We start from the raw sequence: 12,456 nt of genomic DNA, 5'->3' as shown, positions 1-12,456 counted from the left end.
TGTTCCACTTCTGATCCAGCTCCTCACTAGTAGTTGGGAAAAGCAGCAAAGGATGGCCCAAGTGCTTGGGTCCTTGTTCCCAGGTGGGAGACCCAGGTGAAGTTTCTGGCTCCTGGCTTCAACTTTGAAACCCTGGCAATTGCGGCTATCTGTGGAGTGAAACGGCAGATGGAAGATCTCTCTCTGTCCCTCTGTCTCTGTAACTCTGATTTTCAAATAAATAAGTAATTTTTTAAAATAAAAGGTTTTTTACCATCATAATTTTTTCACGTTAATGTGATATTAATTCATACAGAACAGATTCACTATAGCTCATTGATACAATTCCAAGAATATAATGATATCCCCTTCCTCTCTCCCCTTCCCTTCCTTCCTTCCTACCTCTCTTTTTCTTTCTTCCTTTTTTCATTTTTGATATAACATTTTAATTTACATTACAGTCAAGGGCTTAATGTTCATTAAATAAAGAGTTCCAACAAGTAAAAAGCAAAAATACTGTAGTTCAGCAGAAATAGAGGCAAGGGTTATAAACAAAAATCAATGGAAAGATGACGGTTTCTCCCATATACAGTAAATTTTAAAATAATCACAGATTACCTTGGCTGATAAGAGGGTTTTTATCCAAAAAAAAAAAAAAATTGAAATCCATGTGTCTGAGAAGTCTTCAGAAAGTTCAGGTAAGGTGCATGGGAGGCCAGGTCCCCCACTTGGCCTTTGTTGGCACTGTATAAATTAAGAGATTCTTTTCAGGCTAACTCATTGTGTAGTATAACCTTGAGAAGAGGAGCTGAGTCTCTCTCTCATCTTTATGTCTTGCCCATGACATGAGACCTTGCAGGACTGACCCAAATAGCAGGGTTAACAGCAAATGCCTGTCAAGTAGATATAGGCAGGATAAAACACTGTGCTGGTGGCTTAAATGACATAAAGCAGAAGCAAAAGGTATTTCATAATATATTTAGTTTGAAAATAAACTTTTTCCTGATTTGCTGATTCAAATTATCTCAATCTCACATGATTTCAAAATGTGCCTGAGCACCCATCTCTTTACTTGATGTCCCAAGCCAACGTAGTCTTTTTTTTTTTTTTTTTTTTGACAGGCAGAGTGGATAGAGAGAGAGACAGAGAGAAATGTCTTCCTTTTTGCCATTAGTTCACCCTCCAATGGCTGCTGCGGCCGGCGCATTGCGCTGATCCGAAGCCAGGAACCAGGTGCTTCTCCTGGTCTCCCATGCGGGTGCAGGGCCCAAGCACTTGGGTCATCCTCCACTGCCTTCCCAGGCCATAGCAGAGAGCTTGCCTGGAAGAGGGGCAACCGGGATAGAATCCGGAGCCCTGACCGGGACTAGAACCCAGTGTGCTGGCGCCACAAGGCGGAGGATTAGCCTGTTGAGCCATGGCGCTGGCCAACGTAGTCTTCTTAACAGGTGGGAAATAATTGTCCAAGGTAGCCTTTTCATAAGTCTTTAACTGGGCTCTTGCTTTAAGCTCTTCTGCAATCTGCTGCTTCTCCTTATATATTCCCCAACTAATTCATTGATCTTACAATATTAAAACATTTTATTCACCACTTTCTCCCACTATATGTCTGTTTATTTTTATATCCCCAGCACTGGCAAAGTATTTAGGGGACAATAGACATTTAAATACTAAATGAATGATGAAAAATAAGTCATGAGACATGACTGATTTCCGCATGAACTGAAATTTCAATATCAACATTAACTTCTACCAAGAGTGCATCAAACCTTTTAAAGCTCTGCACTGGGCCTTTATCATTTTGGCCTAAGTAGTTTTTTTATTCATTTAAAACAGAGAAAAATATTTCTATCCACAAACTTTATTCAATCAGAAGCTATCAGTGTCATTTATGAAGTATACTTATTAACTTTGTCCGTAAGAATAAACCTGCACTTAGATTCTGATTTCAAGAGCTTGAAATAAACTCAGGCTGTGGGTTTTTTTTTTTTTTCTTTTTAATATTTATTTATTTGAAAGGCAGAGAGAGAGAGAAGTCTTCCATTCGCTGGTTCACCCCCCAAATGGCCACAATGGCCAGAGCTGAGCTGATCTGAAGCCAGGAGCCAGGAGCTGCTTCTGGATCTCTCAAATGGGTGCGTGCAGGGGCCCAAGCACTTGGGCCGTCTTCTGCTGCTTTCCCAGGCCATAGCAGGGAGCTGGATCAAAAGTGAAGCAGCCAGGACTCGGACCAGCACTCATGTGGAATGCTGGCACTGCATTCCATATGGTGGCTTTACTTGCTATGCCACAGCACTGGCCCCTCGGGCTGTGTTTGTTAACAAAGACTTTCAGAATTTCCAAGTGCACCCAGCTAAGCAGAAGAACTGCTGTGGAGTAGGCAGTAGTGACTGGCTTATGGAACAGAATTGGGCTCACTTCACCCAAACTTTTCTCCTTCCGGATAAAAATCAAGGTGAGGTAACAATATTCCTTTAATGCCAATGTGATTTCTGGAAGTCTGGCTTGATGAGGTGATAATAAAAGAAAAAAACTGCACTGAAAACTAGAGTATTTTGAAGTCCCACAGCATCTCCCCATAAATCTCAAACCCCTTAGCATGACCTCCAAGACCCCTGCCTGCCTTCGTGGTCTCAGCTTGCTTGCTTGCTTGCTTGCTTTCTTATTTATTTATTTGACAGGTAGAGTTATAGACAGAGAGACAAAGAGAAAGGTCTTCATTCCGTTGGTTCACTCCCCAAATGGCCGCCACGGCCGGCGCTGTGCCGATCCGAAGCCAGGAGCCAGGTGCTTCTTCCTGGTTTCCCATGCGGGTGCAGGGCCCAAGCACCTGGGCCATCCTCCACTACCCTCCCTGGCCACAGCAGAGAGCTGGGCTGGAAGAGGAGCAACCAGGACTAGAACCCGGCGCTCATATGGGATGCCGGCGCCTCCAGGTGGAGGATCAACCAAGTGAGCCACAGCGCCAGCCCCCTCAGCTTTCTTCAATGACTCCCAGTCTCCTTGTTCCGTGAGGTAGCTCCTTCGCGAAGCCTGCCTGGTCCCATCTCTCTGCCAAGCCCCTGGCTCTGCTTGCAGAGGTGGACTCTTGATGGTAGTGCCTCCCTATGTAACCTCGTTCTTGGCTGTGACTAACTGGTCCAGGGGAGCAGAGCTGACTCAAGCTGGGATCAGATTCTCCTGGCTGTCTTCTAGGACTGGAGACTTCGGAACCAAAGCACAGAGACATGAGTCATGTTCACGACGATACTTAGAGAGGTCTCGTATCTCTTGCTGCTCAGACCCAGTGTTGTCAAGGTTTCTCCCCTTCCTGAGAAATTCATATTTCTTTTTCAGGATTCTGTGAGATACTTTGGTATTCTTCCAATGAATTCCCCTTTTGCTTAGCTTAGTTCTAGTTGGCTTGTTATTTACAACACAAAGGATTTTAATTAATATAGAAATAGTGCAAACCTTTAGAAGAACTGTAAGGTATTTGAAATTGGTGTTCATGTCCACAGGGAAGGCAAAAGAAGTCGTCTCTCTACCATGTGGAGTGGTGAATAACAGTTGTGATATGATATCTGGGATTGGCTTCAAAATCATCCCGTTGGGCTTGTGAAGCAGGTGTGGATATGGATGAAGCCAGCCTGGCTATCTGAGAGGTGATCACCACAGAAGCTGGCTGATGGGTATGGAAGGGCTCATTATACAGTTATCTCTAGTTCTGCATACTTTTCTGAAATTTCCCATAATATGAAGATTTTAAAAATGAATCTAGTTTTCATCTGGAATTATGTTGATTGGGGGTGAGGAGCTAAAAAATGTCATGGTAGAATAATTTAAAAATGATGCATATGAGACGAGAGAGAAAAATGAGTAACTTACAGCAAGAAACTAGAAAGCTCAGGTACCAGGGTCAAGGCATAAAAAACACAGGGCCACCATATTAAACAAATCCCATCCTGTCTGTGGCACTCCATTTCATAAATGGGTAGGCTGCTGCATTGCAACTTCACGTGGAATAATAGTGGTGCCGGAGCACTGAGTAGGAAGGATGGAGCTCTTGGCGATTATGTGTGCAGTGGGAGCAGACAGAAGTGAAGAACTGACTCCTTTAATCCTTTAAAAAGGTTTCATTGGGGACGGGTGTTGTGGTGCAGCAGTTAAGCCACTGCTGGTAATGTCTGCATCCATATCAAAGTGCTTGGTTTGAGTGCTCCACTTCGGATCCAGCTTCCTGTTAGTGCACACCCTGGGAGGAGCAGTAATGGCACAAGTACCTGGGTTCCTGTCACCCACATGGGAGACTCAGATGGAGTTCCAGGCTATTGGTCTGGCCCAGCCCAGGCTGTTGCAGGTGTCGGGGGAGTGAACTAGCAGATGGACGATTTCTCTTTTACTTTGTCTTACAAAAAAATAAAATAAAAGGTTCCCATGATGCCCCATTTGCCTAGAGAAAACAAATTCTGCTCTTCTATGCTGTATGACCTGCCAGGATGCAAATGTGGCTGAGCTGTGGGGTGATGGAGAGAATCAGAATCAGTGAGTAAGTCATCGTGCTCAGAGTGACTTTTTAAGTTTTTAAAGAATGTTAGAGAAGGCTGGCGCCGCGGCTCACTTGGCTAATCTTCTGCCTGCGGCACCGGCACCCCAGGTTCTAGTCCCGGTTGGGGCGCCGGATTCTGTTCTGGTTGCTCCTCTTCCAGTCCAGCTCTCTGCTGTGGCCCGGGAGGGCAGTGGAGGATGGCCCAAGTACTTGGGCCCTGCAGCCGCATGGGAGACCAGGAAGAAGCACCTGGCTCCTGGCTTCGGATTGGTGCAGTGCGCTGGCCGTGGTGGCCATTTGGGGGGGGGTGAATCAACGGAAGGAAGACCTTTCTCTCTCTGTCTAACTCTGCCTGTCAAAAAAAAAAAAAGAATGTTGGAGAAACCTGGTAAGGATGAGTGTGTGTGAATGACCAAAGGGAGTATACTTTAGGAACAAGTTCAATGAATCAAGATGGGCACAGAAGCAGGTAGCTATTATTTTTATTGAATAGCTGTTGGTACTTAGTATTGCCATTTCTTAATTATCACAGGCACTGAACTCAAAGATTAAAGCAAGTTTATTGCAGGCACTTTTCTTGGCAACAGAACCATTCCTGAGTGCTTCCTTGGTCCTCACCCTGTAGACAGAGGATGTCCTCTGAGGCAGCCTCCTTCGTGTCCCCTTCCACCAGCCAAGGGTCAGGATGTGTGCTCCGTGGTTGCTAACACCTTCGAAGGTGACAAAAGAGAAGCACTGAGTGTGAACAGGGCTGAGGGGCCTGCAGTGCAGTCTCCCAGCTAAGCCGAGCTGATCCCTCTGAGCCTTGCTCCTGCCAGAGCTGACACACCTCGCAGGCAGGCTCTCCCCTGAACCTCCTCCCTCAGCCCTCCCCACTCTGTCCGGACTCAGCAGCACGTGCAGATTCAGGGAGAGCCAGCCTTGCCATACACAGCCACTGGTTTGTGTATTGACTTGAGGGATCCCCAGTTGTCCTGCTCTCAAACAGACGTGGTCAGTGTATGGAGTACTTCACACTAGGACTGTTGTGATTTAGGAAATACTGGATTCTTTTTTGAAGTTGTATTTATAATTTATTTGAAAGGCAAAGTAATAGAAAGAGAGAGGAAGAGAGAAAGAGAGAGGGAGAGAGCGAGCTAGCTTTCGTCCTCTGAGTCACTACCTGAATGCCTGCAAGAGCCGAGGCAGGGCCAGGCCGAAGTCAGGCAGCAGGAACTGAGTCTGGATCTCCCCTGTGTGTGTTAGACCACCACCCCGATGCTCTGCCAGAGAGCAGGCAGCTGGGTCTGCAGGCTGCATCACTAACCTCATCTTCACAAAAGCAAACGAATTTAAGGAACGATTTCCCAAACCCTTATCTGTTGTTTGAAAGCAGACTGCTGAATCTGATGCTTGGTACGGACAGTGCTGGTGCCAAGGACTTTGATTACAGATGAGAAAAGTGTCCTGCAGCTTTCTTGTGGTCAAAATGGACACAGAAAAAGGTTCCATCCCTTTGTGGCTAGACAGTGTCCAAGCCTTGGAGGAAGAGAAACTGGCAACTGCTGCATGCTCTCCCGAGGAACCGCCTCTGCCCACAGAGCTGTCCTCAGAAAACATAAAAGACAAATGAAAAGGAAGATTGGAAACGTAAAGTGGTGGCACTGCAGGGACTGGAGAACAAAGGCAAAGGGGACTCAGAGCCGCCACTACTTCTGGGATGCTGACACCGACAGCATTATGAATGACAGCTCATTCTGCTTTGTAGCAGTGAGCGGCTGTTTCTACTATTGAGTCATTAAAAAGCTGGGAAAAGATAGGACCATGAAGAAATCTGAACTTTTTAAGATTTCTTTATTTGAAATGCAGAATGACAGAGAAAGCGAGAGAGAGACCTTCCATCCTCTGGTTCACTCCCTAAGTGGCCACGACAGCAGGGGTTGGTCCAGGGTGAAGCCAGGAACCAGGAACTCCGTCTAGCTCTCCCATGTAGGTGGCAGCCTCTACTGCTTTCCCAGGCACATTAGCAGGAAGTGAACCAAATAGGATTTGAACCAGCGTTCCTATATGGGATGCTGGCATCTCAGCCACTAGCTTCACCTGCTGTGCCACAATGTTGGCCCTGAACTGTTTATGACATTAAATATCTGGACAAAATAAAGATAAGTTGGCAGCTTAGCAACTGAGAAAAAAAAAAAAAGAAAGGACAGACATGGGATGATATTAAAACATGCAGTAAATGGAGATAAAACACAAAATGGGGGCTGATGTTGTGAGGCACTGAATTAAGCTGCCGCCTGGGACTTCTACAGCCCTTTTTTTCAGAGCACTTGTTCAAGTCCCAGCTACGCTATTCCTGACCTAACTCCCAGTAACGTACCTGGGAAGCACTGGATAATGGCAAAAGTACTCAAGTTCCTACTACTGACAAGGAGAGCTGGATGAAGTTTCTGGCTCCTTGCTTCAGCCTGGCCTAGCCCTGGCTATTGTGGGCATTTAGGGAGTAAACCAGTGGGTGGAAGATCTCTCTCTCTCTCTCTCTCTGTCACTCTGCCTTTCGAACAAATAAATAGATATTTAAATACACACTCACACACTAATGAAGTTTTATAAAGTTTTCATGGGGCTGGTGTTGTGGAACAGCAGGTTAAGCCATCACCTGCAATGCTGGCATCCCATATGGGTGCCAGTTTGAGTCCTCACTGCTCCACTTCCAATCCAGCTCCCTGCTATTGTGCCTGGGAAAGCCGCAGAAGATGGCCCAAGTGCTTGGGGCCCTGTACCCACGTGGGAGACTCAAGCGAAGTTCTAGGCTCCTGACATTGTCCTGGCTCAGCCCTGGCCATTGCGGCCATTTGGAGAGTGAACCAGTGGATAGGAGATCTCTCTATCTCCTTCTCTCTCTGTAAACTCTTTCAAATAAATAAATATTGTAAAAATCAAATGAAATAGGACAGAAACCTAGTCAGACCAGCTGCATCCTCAGAATACAAGTTGTACACAGACTGATTCCACCTGGGAGGTACAGGGGCTGTTGGGAGGGCTGTGACTTCTACACCCTCTCCTGAGCTGTCCTCAGAGTGTCAGGCTGGGGAGGAGAGGAGACACAGGAGGAGCGGCACCCCTGGCTGGGATGCAGCAGGCTGAGCAGGTCGGGTGAGCACCATGTACATGTCAGAAGTCTGGTTGCTGGGAGGAGCAATCCGTGTGCTGTAAAACCTGTATTTCTATAAGTTTCACACTCTCCATCTAGGGGTTTCTTAAATTTTACCATTTTAATTTATATTGGTCTTTTTATTTTATTTTTTTGAGAGAGTTACAGAGAAAGAGAGAGAGAGAGAGATTTTCCACCCATGGTTCACTCCCCAGATAGCTGCAATAGCCAGAGCACGGCCAGGCCAAAGCCAGGAGCCAGGAGATTTATCCATGTCTCCCATGCTACTTTTCCCAGGCCATTAGCAGGGAGCTGCATTAGAAGTGGAGCAGCCAGGATGTGAACCAGTGCCCATAGGGGATGCCAGCGTCTCAGGCAGTGGCTTTACCTTATATGCCACAATCCCAGCCCTGAAAAATTTTCTACTTAATTGAAGGAAGGGGAACAAAATTTGGAGCCTGGCTTGGGTATAGTAAGTGGTAAATGACAGGGAGATGAGTGAATGAAGGGGAAAACTCAGGAGAGAGGGAGCCAGGGAAATCCTAGACAGTGCAGTCTACCCACACCCCAAGGGCGCCTCGTGGTGCAGCTCCTCCAGGTTGCTGGGGACAGCTCTCTGAGGACACCTGCCTCTCAGTTTCTTACACTCCTTTTTGAAGTGGGGCCCACGGCCTCCTCTCCTCAGAAGCCTGCCATACACAGTTCTCTGTTGCCCACGTTTGGGTATCCGCTGCTCTGTGTACTGCAATGCAGGACTGCCCCAGCTCTCACCGTATCCTGGTCTCCATCCCTTTTCACCTCCTGGCTGAGGTTCCAGGAAGAAAAGTGCCCTTCAGAGTTGGCCTCTTTGAGACTTGGATTCTTTCCTTCCTGATGATACACGGGTTCTTTTTCCAGAAAGGATGGCCCTTGGCTTCTGTGGGGAAGAGCCAAAAGAGAAAATTCTCTTAACTCCTTATTCAACTGTAGCATTTAACATTTTTATTTAGATTTGAAGTGACGAGTTCTATATGAATTTATGTATTCTTATGAAAAATAAGCCCAAGTAGTAGTGTTACCTTGTCCTGACAGTAGTTCCATCCAAAGTCTCTTTGCTGCTTAGTCAAACAGCTGATGAAGGCCAGTGGGAGGGACAAGCAACCTCCTCACAAGGGTGTCCTTCTTGTCTTGGAAAGGTCTACTTGTGCTAGAGACAAACGTGCCTCCTCCACCCCTGCTGCCATACTTGACATGCTTCCCTAGTTTATGGGAGAGGATCCAATTCTGCTTCCTTTGGGGAAAATTCACAGACTTAAGGCTCTAATCTAAAATATGCACCCCAGGTCCTCCAACAACACAATATCTGGGGTTTTAAATTTTAATTATTCATCTAAGAGACAGAGAGAGGGAGAGAAAGAACACCCTCCCACCTGCTAATTCACTCTCCAAATGCTAACAACAGCCAAGGCTGGGCCAGGACTAACGTTGGGAGCAAGGCAGTCAATCCAGGTCTCCCACAGGTGTGGCAGGAACCCAATTACTTGAGCCTGCACCACTGCCTCCCAGAGTCTGCCAGAGCCCAGAATGGAACCCAGTTACTCCCATCAGGGATGTGGGAATCTTAGCTGCTGGGTTTACCCCGCTTCCCAACAAGGCAATATTCTCCTTATTTTGTTTGAGGACAAAATCTCTCCTTTTATACCATTTATGTACTTTAGACAGTATTGATTTCTTGATTATCCTGAAATCTTGCCCCAACACATGTGATTGAGACCATGACAGCACTGTCGAGGACAATACTCCTCTGGACGCTTACAAGAGTGATTCTGAATCATTCCGTCTTCTAAGGCCTCAGCTACCAAGCAGGTGGCTTAGGCTTGGTTTTAGTACTTCCTTTTGTTCCTCAGTCCCAGCTCCAAATCAAAAAACAAAGCAGCAAATTCTAAAACCATGGACAGTGTCACGGACCCTGAGAAGTCCATGATGGCCAGTGCCATCTCCAACAGTCATTTATGTCTACTTTAAGTCACTCAGCTCCTCATGAAGCAAGTGGTTGTTGCTGGTCAAACAGCATCAAGCCCTCTAAAAGCCCTCTGGCCTCAGCTTCACTGTTTATGAAGCAGATGCTGAGCCTTTAGAGGGAAACGGAAGAGCAGCTACTGCAGCTTACTTTGGGCATGTTTTAGGAACAGAGGATTGTAGGTCAGCCTCCTATAAAACATACAGTGCAAGCTCATCTTTCTTCCACCTTGTTAGGTTCTTTTTTTTTTTATTATTGTTATCAACACCTTTACTAAGATACATAACATAAAACTGACCCATTTTAAGTGTACAAGTTTTTTTTGTTTGTTTTTTTTTTGTTGTTGTTGTTGTTGCATTTTTTTAAAGATTTATTTATTTATTTGAAATTCAGAGTTACAGAGAGGAGAGACAGAGAGACAGAGGTCTTCCATCCACTGGTTCACTCCTCAACTGGCCACACCAGCCAGATCTGCGCCAATCCAAAGCCAGGAACCAGGAGCTTCCAGGTCTCCCACACAGGTGCAGGGACCCAAGTACTTGGACCATCTTCTAGTGCTTTCCCAGGCCATAGCAGAGAGCTGGATTAGAAGTGGAGCATCTGGGACTCGAACTGGTGCCCAATAGGATGCCAGCACTACAGGCTGCAGGCGGCAGCTTTACCCGTATGCGACAGCGCCAGCCCCAGTGTACAAGATTTTGTATATTTCCAGAGTCTGCAACTGTCACCACAATCTAATTTAGAAATGGGGCTGATACATCAGCCCCCAAACCTCATGCTTATTCACAGTCACTCCCCATTGCTGCCCCCAGCCATAGGCAACCACTGTTTACCTTCTGTCTCTATAAACATCCTTTTCCAAATATTTTACATGAAAAGGATCACATGCTATGTGGCCTTATGTGATTGGCTTCCTTCCCTACATGTAATGGTTTGAAGTTCATCCACGCTGTAGCATGATCAGTACTTCTATCATTTTGTTGTGGTGGTGAACAACTGGCAGTCAATTTATTAAAATGGTTGGTTGGCTTAGGCATCTGCAATGGTGACTTCAACTTCTACTCCTGGCTCAGCATGGATGGAAGTAATCTGATTGACAACCTCGGAAGCACAGTGCAAGTCAAAGAGCCACTGTGGGTTCTCATCTGGGACTGATCCCACCTCTCAGAACCTTCACCACGAGGGGTTTTTCTTGTGATCCGCAGTGTCTTGGTAGGCATCCAAACCGTCCTTTCGCTTTCAGATTCTTCTCTTTGTTCCTCTGAGTAAGTCAGCACACACCTTCTCCCGGGACTTGACGTTGCTGCTGGTCAGGGGGATCCTAACTCAGTGAGTGGCCACCTCTGGTTCCGTGTGCGTCTTTCTGATAGCTTTAAAAGCCGTGGCTGAGGCACAGCTTCCTGCCCAACGTGTTCCTCAGTGAGAGCGAGCAACGGTGAGTCAGGAGCAGGAACGGGCAAAAGGATTCTGTGCAGCTAGCGCTACCACGCCTTCCTCAGAAGCTGTCCTTCCTTTTAATTGTCACACAGTATTCCACTGTATGGATATACCACATTTTGTTCATCCATTCATCAACTGATGAACATTTGCGTTTCCACCTTTTAGGTATCATGAACGATGCCACTGTGAACCTTGCTGTACTAGCCTTTATATGGGTATATGTTTTCATTTCTCCTGAGCAGAAATCTAGGGGTTGAATTACGGGCTCACATGGCAATTTAATGTTTAACATATTGGGAAATTGCCAAACTGTTTTCCAATTTGCTGTACCATTTTACATTCCCTCCAGCAATGTCTGAAGAATCACATTACTTTTAAACAGATTGTTACAAGTTATATAGGATCTCTCTTAATTCTGTAACTAGTTAATTGAGATGATTCCCCACGTTATATACATAGCAGCATGCATCACTTCTTTGATTATAACATCTGGGCACAATATTGTAACAGTTGCTACCTACTAAAACCAGTCCCAAACTCCATTTATTCTGTTCCAATTCAATTAAAAAATCTCCTAACATTTAGCTTTAGTACAAGTTGGCAACAATTTTTCCCCTGGTCCATGCTTGATATTTCTGAATGTGTGAGGTCTGCCTTCTTTAAAACCAGAAAAGCCAAAGGAAAGTTGCCAGCTCACCAGATACAGTGATGGGGGCTGCCTGATGTGCCACAGGGAGCCTGGAGTAGGCCCCACAGACTCCAGCAATTTGAAGGAAGGCAGGGGGTGGTAACTCTGCCAAGCATCTTAACTGAGAGGAAACAAGGCTATGGAACAACAGGCTTACTTGTAAATAACTTCTTTTTCTTTTTCCTGGGATTCCAGAAGATGAGGAGTTCTTGCCAAGGATCTCAAATCAAAACTACTTTCATTGAAATTCACTTTCACTTTTAACCTTGAACAAGAGAATATGTGTGAGGATGTTTTCAAAACAACTGGATTATACTTATACAGAAATTGTAATATACTGACTGCTACATATATAGTCTCAAAATACCACTATTTCATACAGTTTTACATTTTGGATGAGATTAGGGTTTTAAGAGTTTCTGAAACCATGATGGAAATTTATTTAATTGATTCACTGAGAACTAAGAATTGCCTAGGCAAAGTTTACTCCACTCCCCATCCACTAAGAGTTGGTACTCCAATGTAAAAAGCCTTTAAATAAACATTACCTTTTACCATGATAAACGTACAATGCTTTCCCCCACAGAGAATCAAACGCTGCATTTCCCAGTCTCTCTTGCCATAGCAGGACAGACGGGTACATCAGGTTCCCAGTCTTACACCCATGCAGGAGTTGACTGGAAGTACAA

General features: G+C 45.6%; 1 protein-coding gene across 4 annotated transcripts in view; it reads right to left on the bottom strand.

Moving 5' to 3' along the window:
* Positions 1 to 5,008: 5,008 nt before the first annotated feature.
* Positions 5,009 to 12,456, bottom strand: part of FAM228B (family with sequence similarity 228 member B) — a 47,294-nt gene continuing 39,846 nt past the window's right edge. For all 4 annotated transcript variants that reach the window (XM_062209039.1, XM_062209038.1, XM_062209041.1 and 1 more), the window contains 3 exons: positions 11,925 to 12,032; positions 8,412 to 8,556; positions 5,009 to 5,217 (listed from right to left, as the gene is read on the bottom strand). In XM_062209039.1, the coding sequence (XP_062065023.1) occupies positions 5,188 to 5,217; positions 8,412 to 8,556; positions 11,925 to 12,032 (283 nt within the window). In that variant the 3' untranslated portion in view covers positions 5,009 to 5,187. The remainder of the gene's footprint in view (positions 5,218 to 8,411; positions 8,557 to 11,924; positions 12,033 to 12,456) is intronic.

Source organism: Lepus europaeus, chromosome 13 (genome assembly GCF_033115175.1).
Source record: "Lepus europaeus isolate LE1 chromosome 13, mLepTim1.pri, whole genome shotgun sequence".
Classification (NCBI taxonomy): domain Eukaryota; kingdom Metazoa; phylum Chordata; class Mammalia; order Lagomorpha; family Leporidae; genus Lepus; species Lepus europaeus.
The sequence above is the reverse complement of the archived record's forward strand: the minus strand, read 5'-3'. Positions and strand labels throughout refer to the sequence as shown.